The sequence below is a fragment of the Struthio camelus genome, chromosome 1, assembly GCF_040807025.1.
Source record: "Struthio camelus isolate bStrCam1 chromosome 1, bStrCam1.hap1, whole genome shotgun sequence".
Taxonomy (NCBI): domain Eukaryota; kingdom Metazoa; phylum Chordata; class Aves; order Struthioniformes; family Struthionidae; genus Struthio; species Struthio camelus.
In genome coordinates, this window is record NC_090942.1 from 199,159,559 (window position 1) to 199,178,573 (window position 19,015).

Sequence of the window (19,015 nt, forward strand, 5' to 3'; positions counted from 1 at the left end):
GTAGAAACCTTTTTTGTTTGCACAAAACTAGAGACTAGAAAATTTATCTCATCTGGGGAAACGTGTCAGGACAGGGTGTGGGAAGAAATAAACAGCTTAATCTAGCTTTTAGCACCACCGACCTTAGAATGTTATCCATTTGATAGAATTACGACATGGGTGGTTAAAGACTTCTTTACTCTGTCTGCAAAGAGGAAAAGGCACAAAAGTTTAAACAAGTATGCTTTTATTCAGCTTTCAGCTCTTACAGTTCTAAACAGTAAACATAGTTAATGATACATCCATGGTACCAGAGAACATAGAAGTGGTACCAGCAAAACGTCTACTGTTCAAGGCACTGATAGTGGGAAGAAAGAAGAAGAAAAATACATGACGTGGATTACTCCTATTTATTTAGTATTTGAATCTATCATGAATATGTGCTTGCTATTCAACAGCTTAAAACTCCACAAGCTCTGTTCACAAACAAATGTTTATACAACTTCAGTAATTGCTGAAACAGGAATCAGTGGCCACTCTATTTAGACGTGAAGTAAGTATTGCATCATATTGGAATGGAATCAAATTCTAACCTACTCATAAAACAAAACACAAAAGACTTCAGCAGTATGGCTTTAAGACCCTGTGTTTGGTTACAATATAGTAAGCAAAGTTAGATAACAGCATACAAGTGCCATATAACTGTTGTCTTAAAAGGAACAGTTTTACAGTATAAAAATTCATTTAGAACATACTAAGGACAGATTTTGTACAATTTTACAAAACAATTACACACACAAAAAAAATCAAGAACATTTTAAATATGAATCCTTCTTTACATGTTGTATGCATAAAATTACTTGATATAAATTAGGAATATCGCAAACTTTTTAAAGCTCGCATCTATATACTATGGAAACGTACACAGAAATACTGAAGAGTCGGTTCTTCAAAAATCCTTAAGAGTCACATTTGTACTTGCCAAAGAGATATACAGTGACATATGTTCATAAAGGAGCCGCAGTGACCTCTCATGGCCACTTAAAAAATCCCCAACCTTTACCTTTTTTAGATTTTGAATGTCACTTTCCTCACAGATGCTAATCAACTCAAAGGTTCAAGAGTGGTGCATGCTTGGTCCCTCTGTCCCAGGAAACTACAATATTTCTGTTTGAAATGAGTATCAAGGAACATAGCCTTCTCTCAGTCTAGCTCCTGGTCATAGAAATAAAGTCACATCTCCTCTCTCAGTTATCAAGAATCTGTTTCAGAATAGTTTAGAGAACTGTTTTCCGAAGTTAGTGAGAGCTATGAATGTTCAATATCAGGCAATCAAGAACTGCAGCTTTTTAGATAATGAGGAATAAAATGTAAATTGATGATGTCTGACTCAAAGCCCAAAACAGAACATAGATAATGTATGAGACATTTTAATTGTGTGTCAAATTCACTGGGATATAAAGCCTAAAAAACATTTTAAAAAGAAACCAAGCTTAACAAAATACATTGAAAAATCAGTTAGGTATCTTCTTCCATTGCTCTAAAAGAGCATAACAAACAGACACAAAACATTATCTTCTATGTCATGAACAGATGAACAGCTTGAGAACAACAGAAAAATCACAGTTAGTGGCTGTCTCTCATCTGCAGTACATTAATCAAAATTTAAATTCTTCTACTGCTTATAAATCCTCCCTGTTATATCCAGCTTTCTTTCCATCGAAGGAATCTTCTGTGTTTGGTGCCAGCCATGTGAAATATACTTTCACTGGATCAATATTCCAATGCTTGTGAAATGATACTGGAATTTGGTGAGAAAGGTAGTCTTTTGGATAGTCCATTGGCCGTGCCTAAGATACAAGGATAAACCAAAAACACAGCTACTCAGTGATGAACAATGATTTTTAGAACAAGAAAGTATCACCATTCAATAGCCTCTGTATCATCAGAAAGCAACGTGGTGTTAACAAAACACACTATATGAAACCCAAACGCCTGCAACTTGGGCTGCAGTCACCACACTACGAAGTACACTAATATTAAGTATGCCTGACTTCTCAGGAAGAAACTGTTATCATCTATAAAAGTATGGGATGAGAAGCAGTACAGTTGATACCACATCAGTACAGTTGATACCACATCCCTTTAAATGCACAGTCATGATTCAGTGATGAGAAAATACTTTCAGGCATTTTCTCTGTTTCTTCTCTTAATGAGAGATGCCAGCACTGCCAGTATGATTGTAGGATCCTGATTAGGCCATAAATAACCAAAAAAATATTAAGTTTTATGATGGGAAAAATTACCAAAGCCAGGAGATGTTATTCTGCTGCTAGAAAACTACATTTTATTATTCTTTATCAGGTTATATTAAGAGACCAAATTACAACAAACCCCCATGAGGCATATTTCATTTGCTTTTTGACAATTTAATAGCATGTAAGTACATCATTATATAAAATTAAAGTCCCATCTGTAGTGGTTCCTGGTGAAATAACTAGATTTTGCCATTGTAAATAGAATTCTACTGAAAAGCAAGACAGACATGTACAATCTTATTCAGAAAGCACTTAATATCAGCATTTTAAAAATAATTGAATAAAAGGTACGTTCATTCCTTCCTGATGTAAAATAGTAGAGAAAGAATGGGAGACTGGGATACTGAATCACTGATTTGTCACCTAAGCTAGTAACTGTTTCAATACTGTACATGTCACCTGCTTGTGGCGGTATTACTGCTTCATCCTGCATTCCTCATGCTGTTCTACGTACGCTCCAGTCAGAAAATTAGGCAATACAATTTGACATTAAGAAATCTGCTTATGGAGGTTCTTTGATATATAAACCATGGATATGCTTATCTATCAAAATCCCTTTGCAGAAATCAAGGGAGCCTATCTCCTTTAAGCCTTTTGAAAAAGCTACCTTTGATGAACATTTTGGATTCCATGACCTTAAAAATTTACTGCAATTTACTTTGGATGGAAACAGCTTTTATATTTCTGAGAGCAAAGGTTCTTGCAGTTTGAAAACACAGTCAGCAAACTACTGATACATACATAAAATTTTGGTGTCTTGATAGTTTTTTAAGGCATCAAATCTGCTATAAAAAGTACTATGTTTATTATATTGCTCTCTAAGAATCATACTGCTTTATCAGTGGCTGACCTAAAGATACACACTCTCTCGACCTCTTCTTCTATTCTCTCCTTCTTTCTTACATTCTGTGGATTCAATTATTGCAATATTTGCTTTTTTCATGTTCCAGTTTGTATTTGGTATTTTATAAAAGCTAAATACACTGTTCTTGCCCAGAGCTTATATTTTAAAACCACAACTTTGAAAGCTATTGGGCGCAGGCAAAATGCAGAGGCATTTCAAAAGCCTCTGGAACAGGTTACAGAATATATGGCCACATTAATACGTAGCAAACAAGAAAACAGTAAGAAAGGGCAAGGGCTATAACACATCATGGACACTGTAAGGATGGAGATATCTTTGCCTCTGTTTCACGATAATTAGTACAATTTTGATTCATGTACCTCAAGCGCATTGTACATCATGGTATTTCAGTCAAGTCTTTTAAAAAAATAATTTTCTGGTTGACAGAACTTCCAATTTTGATTTTTTTCTCATTTCAAAAATCTTTATTGCATAATGGAATAAGTACACTGCAATTTTTTATTCAGTAGTTTTCCTCCATTCTTAATTTTTGTTCCAGGTATGGTAATTTATAATTTGTTGTAAGTGACAGTAAAGAAGAATTACAAATCAAGCCTAATTTTGTATTTGGAAAATCAAACTGCTAGGATTTCACTTTCAAAGAGATCTAGTATCAGATGCACATCATTTTAGGGTTTACAAAGAAGTGTTTTGTTTTGTTTTATAAGGGCCATTCCTAAAATCTGTAAGTTGAGTTCAGTTCTTTCCAATTCACACATAATCAGTTAAAAACAAACAAACAAAAAAACCCCAAAAACCTCTGCCAGCAGAATTTATTCAATAATTCTGTTGATTTTATGAGATGTATTACTTTTGTTCTTTCATATTTATACTGAAAGGAATAAGTGATGTTAAAACAAAACAAGAAAGTAAATAGATATGATTTTATATAAGCATAAGGAATTAAAATTCTGAATTAATATGTTCTCAGTCTTCTCATATTTGGTTTACAACATAGCATGTCTCTCTGGGACCCAACATGTCATGTTTTCCATCATGATGTCACAGTTACACTGTTAAATATTCTGGATGACAGAGTCAAGATTCAAATATGTTCTAACACACTTCTCCCAAACTGTAGAATACATACACAAGAAAATTATGATTTGTGACCTCTTTCCTCCTTGTGCTAGCTTAGGCCAATTTATGAAAAAATATTTATATCATTCTTTAAAATCCAGCATAAAAGCAACAAGGCTAGAAATACTGACTTTACTTGATGTGTCTTCAGTAATAAGATATTTCAGAATAATAAACAATAAATAGATACAAAATTTAGGTAAGCAGAGATAACAGATGAAATATGTCATAGTCCCTACTCCATTATCTGAAGGAAAAAGAGATTGTCACGTGTTTTTTTTTCTCGGAGGCCATATCACAAGTATTTAAACAGGTGGCTCCTAATTACATCTCATATGAATGTAATTCATACACTGTACGTCTGATATGAAAACTTCCCACCTCCATGTTTTTTGCAATATGTAGTTGTAGGGGAATTGAGATATAAACCTATTAAAGCACTGTCATAATCCATGCTTTGAAAATATACTTATTTGCTTAGTCAAACTTGCTCTGGAAAAAGATAACGTATAGCAGCAGTATCTTGGTTACAATTATTAGACATTAGTCCACTTCATAGTATTTACAAGTTCAGTTTTAAGTATATATTTAAGAGAATGAAATACATTTTAAATACTACTGAAAAATAACTCTCTCACCTGATGGAAGAGTGGACTATGTGTTATAGGGACTCCTAAGCCACTGAAACACATCCCAAGGACCATATCATCAGGAGCATCCATGCTGTAACACCGGCATTTACTAGCAAGTAGTTTCTGGACAGCTATTCTGCTGAAAACCATCCTGAATAATAAAAGCAAATGAAGAGTATAAGACAACAACTACTACAGCAGCCAAAAAACTGTAAAGTGATATCGCTAGATTGAATGTTGCTAAATGATGTAAAATTGCAAGATAAAATGTAGCCTGCTGGTGCAACATATCTGACATTTCAAAATTTGACCATTACTGCTGGAGGCATTTTCTGAAAGCTAAGTGCTTTAAATAATAAAAATTAATCATGCTGCTATTCAAACAATTATACAGCTAGCCACCATTTTTACTGCAGGTGATAAGTGTTCTTAGATCTGGCCAGGACTTTTAAACGGAGGTTCTCCTCTACCTTACTCAAATGTATTGTCTGGTTAGTTATCATGCAGTAATCAAATGAAAAGAGGAGGAAAGAACTCTAAACCTGAACTGCCGTTCCTTGTAACTTGTTTTATACAGAGCTCTCTCCATACACAAAAATGTTACTTGAAGGCATTGCAAAGCTTTTCTGCTCATCCTAACTCTCTTGCTCATATAAATATTACCCAGAACCTGAAGCCTCTAGATCATTACCAGTAAAATAAGCTTCCAGTAGATCAGAAACATGATAATGATCTTGAATTCAAGAGCTGAGGCAATATACTCTTGTCTAATATTCTGTAGCTGTCCCACTCAGTCTAATCAGAATATATGGTAATCTAGCTACTACACATTTATACTGATGAGATCCATACTCTGAAATCACCACATAGGTTCATGAGCTCATTCATTACATGACAGTCCTTCACTTGAAACTGGCACACAGCAAACTATTTATAAATACTAAGGCTAAAGAAAAAAGACTTATCTGAGAATACTGTCAGATTAATGTTGCAAAAAGACTTCATAACTAGCATTGCAACTTTGAAAGCAATCTAGTGTATACATCATAAAAAGGAAAAAAAAAAGGAAAGCACAATAGGAAGTTGTATTTCAGTATTCAGATGAGAGATAATTAGCTAGAGCCTTGAAAAGAAGAGACTTGTGACCAGCATGTGTTGCTACACAGAAGCTATGATGTAAATTGAACACATGTGGGAAATACAATTGCTACTTAAATATCTGTACTGTGTCTTTTCAGTTAAATAGAATTCTTAACTTAAAACAAACTTTCTCAAAAATAGTGTATGAAGCAAGATGGATAATCTGGGTCTTTATCTGCTTAAACCTGAGAACGAAAATCCCCCAAATTCCACATCTATAAAACAGAAAAGAAACTAAGAGATAAACACTAAAAAGATACAGAAATATAAAACTGGTAACTGGCAAACATACCAGCACCAAAGGAAGGTTTATTTCTTAACTCAAGTGCAAACTTTAACTTAAACTACTTAAGTAAGAACTTACGCAACTATGCATAAGATAATGAGAAGACTGGTCAATTGATCTTTATTCATGGATGAATAAGAAAATTATTATAGTCATTACTTTGCATGGAAAAGGACAGTAAGGACATTGAGATCCAATTAGCTCCAAAACCACACCTGCTTAAGACACATAAGACAGACAGATCAGAATGACCATCTTTATCCGTGCTTGGACAAAGACAGAAAACAGAAAAGAATATTTTCACGACAAAATTTATATCCTTAGCTATACTACTTTGGTTGCTCCTCCTAATCCACTGCAGTTCAGAACAGGAGAGTATTTTTAAGCAAATATGCCAGCTGTCGCCACGTACTACACTTTGATTCACATTGCAAGGTGGTCTCTGAATATGCAAAATGAACTCTATCAGATGAAACAAGGCTGTGTGATGTGCTTCAAGAGAACACGTGGTGTGCTTGCTACTGATAACAGGCACTCAGTCCACAGGATCGGCCAAGCCAGAATAAGACCCTCGAAACTTGCATAACTTGCTGGATCCTCACTACTAACTGCTTTGCCCTACAGATCTGCTCCCATTAGGCTGCACAACTTCTTACATTTGGTTCTCCGAACAACACTACATTTTAATCATATTAGGAAACAGCACTATTTCAGTTGCATCTGATTTGTATCTTAATTCAAAACATTTGCATTCAAAACAGTGACTGATACAGATCTCTGTAGGAGTTTAAATAAATTACCCTCCTCCTCCAGTGATATAACTATATCCTCCTGTTCCCAAGCCATAACCATAACGCTCTCCAAGAAATACTGGTTCGTTTGGGTCATAGCAGCTGAGCAGTCTTCGGAGTCTGGAGATGCTATAATATGAAAGTCCATTAAATTAAAAAAAAAAATTAGTTCATGTTGACACTTACTTTCAAACAGATTTGAAAACACTTACATTGTTAGCCTAACTGGCATTCTAGTACAGAGCACAAAAATGAGAGGAGAAATTCAGAAATTCTACAAAAAGGAGAGATATGAACTTTTAAACACAAATTTGCTATGAGAAATTATTTTTGGATTTGGTCAGTGATGATGCAATTACCTTATAATTATTTCTCAGCAGAAGCAGGCAAGTTTCTCAGCAAAACTGAGTTTCAACTCAAAGAAAGCATGCAATGATTTTTCCAAACAATGTTAAGAACTTTGCAAATAATCTTTTATTCCCAGAAACTGAAAGACAACAGGTAAATTTATTTCTAAGAATCCTGCTTTATCTATAGTTATAGGCTCCTCCAGTTTCTTCTTCAGTCATGTGATTTCATCAAAATACTATCTTGAACCACTTCTCATGTTCATGAGTATATGATCCCACTGGTTGACTACTCTGCCTTATTTCTCTTATACTGCTAGGTCACAGAATATATATTCATTTATCTTAGTATGTGCCAACTTTGTCACACAGTCACCATCTTTCAGTTTTCACTGATTCAGTTTTCTGACACTAAAAATGTAAGTTAATCAATTTTACTTTAATATTAACAATTTCGGATTCATGTTTTTTAATTTGCTCTAAGTTCTCGATTGACTTGCCTGAGAGGTAATTGCATGTTGATGCAGGTTCTTGCTGAACTTAACATAACTAGGCATTTATTCTTTGGTGATCAATGTAATTCACAGATTTTCTGAAATATTATTCCCTTCATAAAGAGTTCACTCCAAGGAACTTGATTAAAGATGCATTTTATTTTGAATATTTTTCTATTTCTCCAGTATGGTTCAAATTCCCATCTTATTTGTTTCTTGAAAGCAATGACAAATATATATTCAATCTACTCTGAAGAGAGATTGAGAACTCTGCGCTTCTCCTCACAAAAAATTAGTTTTTATCTGAACATGACCTAATTTTCTGACAAAGGCAAGTTTGTGGACACAGTTCCAGGTGGCTCTGAGAATTGACTGTAGTTCATGGAACCCTTTTTCTGGCTCTTTTATATGCGGAATACATGTTAGAAAGTGTATTAACAAATGATTAACAATAACCAGCTCATATATGCCTCCACCAAACAAACACATTTGACCTTCACATCGTTAGACTACATGATTACATAGTAACCCTATATGCATAGTTTTTATCAAGTTGCAAGAGTAAATTATTCTTAATATCAGTCAAGGAATGCTGAAGGAAATGTGGTTTTTTTTCTTGAAAGAATAGACATCTACATAACTAATAAAAAAACTGTATATCTTAAACATAGAACCCTTATCAGCATGAACAGAGGTACTTTGTGAAATACTGCATTTTATACCTTATCAATGTGTCATCATCCACTATGACTAACCAAGGAGTTCTGGAAGAGCTCTGATTCAAAAACCTTTCCAAAATGGCAAAAGTTTTCCCACAGTGACCTAAAGGAAGAGGAAGAAGAGAAAATATACATTAAATAAAAAGAGATTTTGTAATAACCAGTTACACATGACCTAGAAATGTATTTTGCTGCTTTCTGCAAAATGTTTTGGAAATGACTGGCAAAATACTTGAAGATGAAAGTTTAAATTACATCCTCAAAGGCCGCATGCAGCAGCTCCATCCCCCATCATGTGACCAGAACTATGGGGCACAGCTTCTATAGATGATCCACACAGGCACAGCAGGCCTGCCACCTCCTTAAAACACTCACTGGTTGCACGTGTGCCACACCACACCCATGTAAATAGAAATCCCTGCCTATTCACATTTGCCTTTGATAAGCCCTCTGGAAAAAAGGGCTGCTGGAAATAAGGTAAAGAGCAGAACAACTGATCTAGTGGGTCCGATAAAGCTAACAGGCCACAGCTTGGATACCTCTAATGCAGAAAATAATAGGCTTGCAGACTCTACTACAGGCTTAGAGAAATAGATTAAATACAAGAAAAAAACATTCAAAAGACATTAAAAAGAACAAAATGACTGAAGCCATTCTATCCACAGCCTTTTTTCTATTCAAAGATGAAGCAAGTTACTACCACAAACCTACCACGTTGCTATAAAAAAAAATTTCAATCTTAACATGTAGTTTTATGCTTAAATCAAGACATACTAGATATAAGCACATAACATCTGAATATCATATGGCAAGCAGTTTATGATCAGTACCCAGCTGGCACTGCCTGAGGTCTTCTGTCATAAACCTATGAAATACTGCAACCGTTAACAAATCTTACATCAAACAGTGGGCAGAGAGCAATAGCAGAATTTTTTCTCTCCTGGAATCGTATCAGCGTACCCTGCTTTCATACTCACCATATTTAGGTTTCTACTGAAAAAAAAAATAAATCTGTCCAAATAGGTAAATTGCACTCTCCATCTATTTCTTGTGCATCGACAGTATACTTTCAGGTTTAACTGCAAGAATGCGTACTATAGAAACACAAAATACATTGTACATGAAATATACATATTATCCTGAAAACTTACCATCTTTATAAAATAACTTACGCAAAACTGAGAATAACAGTCAGAAGCTCACCTCTGTCAGTATTAGGTACTCCTAAATCTATAGTAGGAATGGAGATTTCTGCATAATCACTGTAGTATTCAATAAGAGCAGCCTCTCTTTCCCAAGTCTGCTTTACAATTGGTACTGCAAAACAATCACCAATATTGAAAAGTGAATAACTACTTGATTAAAATGTTTATGTCTTGTGTTAACTAATATATTCCTTCCTGTGGTAATGACAATGCTGTTTCAAATAGAGCATCATAATTATAAATATTAATTCTACTTTCTTCCTTACAATATTTAGAGAGAGAGAATTTTATGTTTTTATGCAAAGCCAGCTGGGACAGTTTTATATAGCAATAAAATTTCTTTAAAAATATGACTGTAGTTTCATTGATATTACATTGAAAACACGTATGCTAACCAAAGTATGGAATTCATTAGTTTTATACTTGCTATGTTAGACTTTATAGCACATAACAGCGTGAACAGTAATTATTAGAGTTCAATCACTCTTTCAGTATTGATACTGTCATATTTTAAAAACAGCACACCCAACTGTATGGCTTATACGATATTGTCATTCCAAAACAGATCAAACGCAACCTTTGAAATAGTACAGGTTATACACATAGTTATTTGAAAGCAATTTCATGCTAATGTTCAAAAGCACCTATCTCTGGAAACATTCACAAAAATGACATTTATAAATATCATGCAATCAACTTTCACCTATTGCAGATTCTATTCGAAGTAAGGACTGCTTAACACTTCTATACAACAGTAACTCTTTTCTTATCAGTTTGCCATCTAAATTAAACATTCTAATAATGATGCTACAAACGTATAACTACATCCTGAGGCGAGTAAACCATAAGTAACACACAAAAACAGGACGGTGGGAACACTTGCAGGATATTTGGAAGAGAATGATCAGATTAAAACTGATGCTCTTCTCTCCATCTTAAAAATTGAGCAGCTACTCTGAAACATCTTGCACTCCAGTCTCACTGTCTGCTTTATGTTCTCTGATACCATACAGTAAGTCCTGTTAATAGTATCTTGTTCTCTGATCACCAAAAACTTAAATCCTGTATGTTTTATGCATGCAATTTTTAGTAATTCTCTATACACTCAAAAAACTACTGTATAAGAAGAGCAAATACTGACGCAACTTCCTTTTGCACTATATAACCCTGATCCTTGTGAATATAGAAGCCACAGGTTTTAGTGCCTTGTTCGATTCATCCTTCACCTAATTTGATATTTGCTGCCTACCTACTTGCTTACTTCCCTCCACTCTGATGGGATCACATAAGGATTGCAGGATTAATTATTCTTGTTTGACCAACAGTCAGTTTAATAAGATGAAATGAACAGAAAGTTAACTGTTAGGATAGAGTGATAAGAAATGAATGTACCGATGAGCACAGCTGCACTATTTGGAAAAAATAAAAATATGATTCTACTCCTACAGCACTGTGCACTAGAAAATGCTTTTTTAAAAATTTTGGATACTTAAAACTGTGCTCAATTTTTGGAAAAAAATTTAAAAGGAAATTATATTTTAAAAAAATACACCAATACAACATTAAGGTTGAGCATTGAAATGCAAAGTCGGGAATTTTACAATACACTAACTCTGCCTTCTGTGTACTGAAGTCACAGTCGTTACATTACGCAACACTGCATTATCATGCATTAATTGGCAGAGAATACCATGTATGTTTTTTATTTCAACTAGAATAAAAATAAGCAGGCAGGAAATGATTTTCTGAGTTTGTGGGAATGTTCTGTTTCAAAAATCTTGTTTCTCAAAAGAACAAAACCAGAAGGCTTTCAGAAACCAGGAGTGCAATACAGAAGTGTTACAGACATACAAAACGCTTCCAGCATTTACCTGGAACATAAGAGAGACTCCTGTAAGGCTGTTTCACCTTTCTCCAACCAAGGACCTAAACCTCAACAGGATGTTTTAACATACCCAACTATTTCCTGTTACGGATCGAGCCTCTCAATTTCTTCAGTGGAATTTCCCTTCTTTGCATAAATGAAAAAAAAAAAAAAGTTCACTAAAGCAAGTAAGATGAGACTCGGGTCCTTAAGTGGTCTAACCAGGGTGCTACTAAAGCATATTTCCTTCTCTTTTCCTTGCTTGTTTCTACCAAAATGTTACTATCCAGACTAATGTCTATTGTAAACAGAATCCCACAATAGTTTGTCATTTCTAGATAACTCATATTATCCAAAGGAAAAACAATTACCTGAAAGTTCCTGAGCAGCTCTTACACATGCTGTCAATGCAAGCATTTACCAATATGTATTTGTATTTCTACTTTTAATCACACGGAGGTTTTAATACTGCACTACAGAGATACTTATGGAAGCTCAACTCTAGAACCTTGATTCATATTTTGTATATAATTATATAAAGTACATGTAAAAAGGAGAGTTAAATCTATAGTAAATTCTTAAATTTAGCTGCTCTTGCACATCAAATTCTAAGCCTCTAATGTTGCACTAATGTAGTTTTTGGCATACAATAAAAAAAAGACTTACCAGGTAAAAGGAGCTCTCTGAAGCTGGCATCCACTAATCTTTCAAAATCTTGAGTAAGATTATCCTCCATTGCATAACACTGGAAGCTGTGAGGAAAGTTCAAGAATTTTCCTCAGTCTTCAACACGTGTTTCTTGAAGGATGTTTATGTTATCCTTTTAAAGCTTTATATTCCTTTCTGACTTTTTGATCATCTTTAATAAAAAGAGCCTAGGTTTTTTTTTTTTTTTTGTAATTTCAAGGATTAGAAAATAAACATGGATCCAGAAAGGTGAATTCTTCAGTGAACTCCAATTACAGGACAGTCAATTTTGTTTTGTCAAAAGCTACTTGCTAAAGCTATCCAAATGATCAGGTGATTAAAATACTGGAAACGTGCGTTCATCAAGTACGCTAACAACTTTAAGAAAAGTAAGTTACATAAATCTTATTTGGGAAAAAAAAAACAGCCAGCAAATAGTCTAAATTTAAAATGACAGACTGACAGAACCTACAGTTTTGAATGCATTAGCAAAGGGGAACTTAAGAAAAGAGCTTTTAACTTCTGACAAAAGGCATGGCAAAATCCACCATAAAATTTGATACAACTACTACCTATTATGTAATTTGCTTTTTTTTTTCCTCCCTAAGAATAATCACTTTAACTTAAGCTTATAAACAAAATAATGGCGACAGTATCACATACCTGGAATATTCAGGGACACTAAAAATGCAAGTAAGTTCCTGGGAATAAAACTATTGCTGGATTTTCTTGTTCTAGTAAACTAGAACAGACTGGTAGATGGCATTAAGTAGATAGAGCATCTTCTGTTAAATCAGTGGACTTGGAATTTTTCCCAACAAGTTTTGTTAGGAAAACCAACACTGGTTCTAGCTCAACTTAGCTGACGCTCATTAGCTGAAGCAGGGAGCCTTCCCTGTGCCTTTGTTTTCCCTACATCTGAGAGGTAAGTTAATATACACTGTATGCATCTTGCTGGGCTGCATTAGCTCTGTGTATATATATGTGTGTGTGTGAGTGTGTATAAACAAGACACCCACACACATATATCTATATATATATACACATATATGTGTTTATTTTACATAGATACAATGGTCATTTTTTATGGTGACTATCATTACTTGTAGGACACTACAATTTCTAGACAAAACCCACTGTACTTGGACACGCTTTGGAAGACTCCACAGCTTGTACGCAACACAAAGTACTATACCTGGCCAGATTTCTATGCAACCAAATTTCCCATTATAAGCATTACAGAACACCTGTATACATCTGACTGCATACAGTGACATTAGATAAAAACAACATGACAGCTTAAGCTACTTACTTCTTTTACGCGTGAGCAAGGGAAGAACAAAAGGAAGGGGCAGAGGAGAGAGCTCTCAGTTTGCTTGAATTTCTGGATCATCCTACAGCTGCACAAGTATCATTGCTAGCACAAGGAACAAGACTTGACCACATACTTGGGGGATACAGTGAAGGACACTAACTCAATAGCTCCAATTTAGATCATTGTAAGCTAACTTTAGGCGTATTTTCAATTCAGGTATTCAGTTTCAAGAGCCTCTGCCAACCAATCACTAATGATGAAACACCAAACTACCATAACTTTTTGTCTCGAGCATTTCAAACACTCCTAAACAACCTTGAATAATAATAATAAAAAAATCTACCTAAAGAATCACACTGTTAGAATTCTGAACCTTTCATGCTTCCCAGTGGATTTTGCAAATATTTAGCTCCAAGAGCTACATGGCCAAATAGTATAAGAGTTTTTCTTTTAAATATTAATTTCCTAAACTATATTGTATAGAGCTACTACCTTGAATAATCAAGAACTTACTTCTGTCTCCATGGAATTTCCGACATGTTTTTACAGCAACAAAAACATCTTCCTTTTTCACTGGCTCTCCCTATAAGAAAAGAACAAAAATTAAGTTTATAATTGCAGGCCCTGCCTCTAACATTTTATTGGATATGTATGTCCATATCTATAATAAAACACAAAATATTTTTTCATTGTATAGCATATCAAGTAGAAGAGTGCATTCAGTAATACAACAGAAAGAAAATTTTTGTCTCTTGAAAAAGCGTCATTAGTGCTTTCAAATTCCTGAAATAACATTACTGAAATACCTTCTCCGCTGATGTAGGATTCTTGCCTGAACACATATCATTAGGAAAAGAAGAGCCGCAGAACCTGTTGTACTAAGAATGATTTATCTGAAAAAAACTTTCTGTTAACTTCTTTGTAATTAAAATAATATGAGAACCTGTTGAACCGTATCGTACTGGGAGAGAGAAGCTTAGAGGTTACATACTAGAAACATGCAAGTTTCCTCAAGCCTACTGAAATCATGTTTATTTATTTTCTTTTTTGACACCTAGAATTTTGTTTTCATGGAAGCATGGCAGTCACTTTTTGGCCCCTTGTAACGATTACCCACAATATCTTAAGGGTATTCTCCTAGAGATAGAAGATATGGGTTGTACTTCAATGCACTTAAATGCTATATTGCATTTTATCTTCAGATGCATCAAGTTTTAGATTCCCGTCTCTAAAATGAGATCATCTGTATTTTAGTATACCACAGAAACATAAGGAGAAATACTTCAAAGATCATGGGCTGCTCAGACATTGTGGTAAAATATGTGTTAATTCTTTGCCAGGAAATATCAAGTATCACAGAAGGTTGAAAGCATATCCAAACAAAGGAAAACACCACCAGAAATAATTTTTTTGGGTTTACTGAAAAACATTTTCTTAAGGCCTGGGATTTTTTTTTTAAGTCAAGCATTATGCATCTTATTAAGAGTTTTACTTTTACTAAGCAAGTGGTATTTAAAATATAGTACTTACACAAAGTGGCAGAAAATTACTGAATGTTGTTGCACAATGATTAACCTTATATGAGTTCGCATCATCTGTACAGAACTCAGGCACTGGAGTAAGATGTGGTCCATCCCCTTTCTGCCAAATGTATAGTGCAATCTATCAAAATACAAAACATTTATATCAATGAGTAGAAAAACTGGATAAAAATTCCCAGAGCAAGCACAGAAATCATCATATTATAGGATAAACTTAAGAGAAAACAGTTAAAAATAAAGGACACCATAGAGGATTTATGCCTTAGTTGATTAACTTGCTGCATAACCTCACTCCTCCACATTCCTAGAGCCAAAAATCTTATTTTTTGCTATAATAGAAATTCTAAAGATGCTCAAGGTTTAAAGGACTAAAATTGGTTTCATATATTTAAGCATGAAAAAAAAACTCATCCCCAAATTTGTTGAAGTAGAGGTGATGCGAGTGTTTGCGTCTTCTTTTAAGTAAAATAAAATCCTTATTTTGTTGCTCTTTGAAATTATTTTGATAATTTGGAATAGCTAGTGCCATTTCTTCCTGTGGCAATATGCAGTTTTCCAAAATAGACCCATTCTCTGGTTGACAGTTTAAAAATCATTTAAAATCAATAACGAAACTGTGAGAAGTTGTGAAAGGGACTGAATGACAAGGTAGTAGATTCTTGTCCATTTTAAATGTTAGAAGAACAGCAAAAATTTACAAAGAAAAGGGAATAAGCAAAGCAATGGTGTCTGAAGACGACAAAAAAGAACCTTTATGTTTACATCCATTTAATTCATAATAAAGTTAATATTTCAAGTTGTATTTTACTACAGATCAAGAACACTTAGCCTTCCCCAACATTTCCACTACAATTCTTTGATATTGTTCATAACTTGGCCAAACTAAGTGTTTAGTCAGGAATCTTTTATGTTGGCTACCTACCTCAGACCAGCTGAAAAATTAATCTCATTTCATATAAAATTGTTCAGGCACTTAAAAGAACAAAATTAAGTTCTTAAAAATTTAGAGGGAAGAAAAGAATGTCTCAGTAGGTATGCGGTGGATTTAGGACTTCCCAGCTGCACTGCCATGCACTTTGGATTCTGACTGCTTAATATCTTTCGAGGACTGGTACTTCCAGGATGTGAAAGTACTTTCTTTTTATATAAAAGCTATTTGAGCATATGCTCAAGACTCAGATATGTGCTCTAGGTCTGCTTCTGTTCACTACCTCAGAAGTTACAGCTTCCACTTTTCAAAAGGGTGCCCAAGCCAACAAACTATAGATAATCTGGGACAGAGACTCTCCATTCTTTCTCAAGAAGCCGAGTGTGAAAATTAAGATTCATGAAACCAACAAGATAGTGTAGCAAAGAAGAAGGAGCCTGACTCTACAGCACAGGGGTAAGGCGTCTCCTCCAGGGGAGGAAAATCCATCTTGGGTTCTAGTTGCTGTTTCCAATGCTGCTTTTGCATATTCTCAGTGATTCTTGCATGGAAAACAAGTGCTTCACTGGAATATGGGATCAGAAACAGCATACACCAAAGCCAATGAGAAAATAAGTCTCTTTTTCACTGTTTTATGCCTATTTCCAAAGTAGGAACTGGTCCATTGAAACCCCCTCAGATTATGCTGGGGCCAGAACCCAGATCATACTCTTTGTAGGGAGTAGGTTTTCATTAAGCTAAAGCGCAAGATATTTCCTCCCCCCGTCACAGGGTTCAGGAAGAACTCAGCGTAAACTAAGTGCATTACGTTTAGCCTGGACATAGCTAGGAAGTCAAACCATTTATAGACTCTAAGTTAGAGATTAGTACCTTCCTGCCTGTCTCATTCCTACCAACCTCCTCCAAAAACCCCAACAACCTATATATAGACTTTTTTTGGGACTTAGTGGGAATATAACAGATGTCAATTTTTTCCAGGCACTGTCAGGGCTAGGGGGTAGGCTTGAGAATAGAATCATACTCTTGAAGCTTAAGCTTCTAGCTTTGGCAGATTTTAGATGCCAAAGAGCTGCAGTACAGTCACATAATAGAACACAATCAGCTGATGACATTTTAACAAGCTGCTGGTGGTAACTGAACTGTCATAACTACACAGGCACTGCTAGCCCACCTCAACTGCAAAGTAAAACATATTTAGCTTAATTGCACTGAAAACAGCTTAAATTACTGTATTTTTCTTGTAACTGAGGGGGAATGCAGATGACTGCATGCAAACATGGTTATTACTACTGCTCAGCTGATAGCAACCTTTTGAGTTCTTGCAACTCAGTCGCAGGTTCCTACTATACCAAGATGAGTTTTGTAGTTTGTAAATAAATCCTAACTTCTCTTAGCCTTGCCATTAGTAAGTGGTCTGTTTCTTTGCTGTTTTAGCAGTGCTTCTGACACCACAGATGATCTTAGCTTTACAGAGGAGTTCAAAGAACTAATGCAGAAGAACAGTATATGGAAGCAAATGCAGAAGCACGAGTGGCAGTTAATCCTAACATCATTCACAACGCTTGGAGTAGAGGAGGAGTATGGAAATGAAATGTAACAGACACATGCAAGCAGTAAGGAGTAGCCAGTAAACATACATACATTCCCAAGGTATCTTTTTACCTTGTCGCCACGTTCACCTTATGGCATGTGAACTGCTCCTGACCCTGCCTTGGTTAGAAGGCAAGGGATGTGATTTTATAGAGAGCTTCCAGCCCATTTTAAGATTGCATTAGCTCAAAACTCAGCTATTCAGAATGAAAGTCTAACACAGGGCACAACAAAAAAAGCAATGCTCACACTTCACAAAGAACATTTAAATGTAACCTAACATGAATTATCCACTTATTATTTATGAAAGTTCATCATGTGCTAAGAAAGCATATTTCTCATAGAATAATCACATCTTCAACAGAAACCCTTAGTATAGTGTGAGGCTACCATATTTCAGAAATAAGAGTGCCATTTTTGGGCCTAGAATAGGAAGATAAACAGTTTCTAAAACAAGAATAGGTTGACAATAAAAAGATGTAAAATGTATTAGTCTTTTGTTCATATCTAACATTAGCTACACAAAAAAAATCAATTATCCACTTTAATTTTGAGTAACCATCAACATGAAGGAAATACGCTATATTACATATATTTTTAGAAGTCTAGAAAAAAAACTACAAATGAAAGCCAGCATGACAAAAACCTTTTAGCATATTTGTAAGGTAGGTCCTTCAGATGGAGAATGACACAAGCATTAGAGATGTAAGAATTAGGGATGTGGAAAGCAGTAGGAGAAAAAAGCTGATACATAGCACAGTAAAACACTAAGGACTAGAGGCCCATGTTATTACAGCTCTGTTAAATCAAGATATTTCTTTAAACATTTATCATCCTTCATAATTTAAATATTACACACAAACATTAAAGATTTCAGATTATATCCTCTGATTTGTTGTCAATCATACTTCATACAAGAAGGATGTAGCAAGATAAAAAGACTGAAGAAAGAGGAGAGAGTGATTTATAAAACAAGTGAGGGGAATGGAACTGTCTCCAGGGAGAGACGACACGAGATTGTGTAGAAAGAATAACTGTAGGGCTGAAGGAAGTTACCAACAGTAATGAATTTGAAATGGAATATAGGCAAAGAATTGCTAACAGAATTTGTAGGGGGATGGAAGTCTTTGTCACCAGTCAAGTGATCAATTGTTCTTCATTAATCAACATGACACACAAATTAAGAGTCTGCTAA

At 34.8% G+C, this 19,015-nt stretch overlaps 1 protein-coding gene across 1 annotated transcript in view; it reads right to left on the bottom strand.

Moving 5' to 3' along the window:
• Positions 1-205: 205 nt before the first annotated feature.
• The window catches only part of B3GLCT (beta 3-glucosyltransferase), a 58,957-nt gene continuing 40,147 nt past the window's right edge, over positions 206-19,015 (bottom strand). Inside the window, exons 9-15 of the mRNA XM_068930118.1 lie at positions 15,292-15,423; positions 14,275-14,344; positions 9,894-10,007; positions 8,694-8,793; positions 7,140-7,259; positions 4,920-5,064; positions 206-1,829 (exon numbers count right to left, since the gene is read on the bottom strand). Of these exons, the coding sequence (XP_068786219.1) occupies positions 1,662-1,829; positions 4,920-5,064; positions 7,140-7,259; positions 8,694-8,793; positions 9,894-10,007; positions 14,275-14,344; positions 15,292-15,423 (849 nt within the window). The 3' untranslated portion in view covers positions 206-1,661. The remainder of the gene's footprint in view (positions 1,830-4,919; positions 5,065-7,139; positions 7,260-8,693; positions 8,794-9,893; positions 10,008-14,274; positions 14,345-15,291; positions 15,424-19,015) is intronic.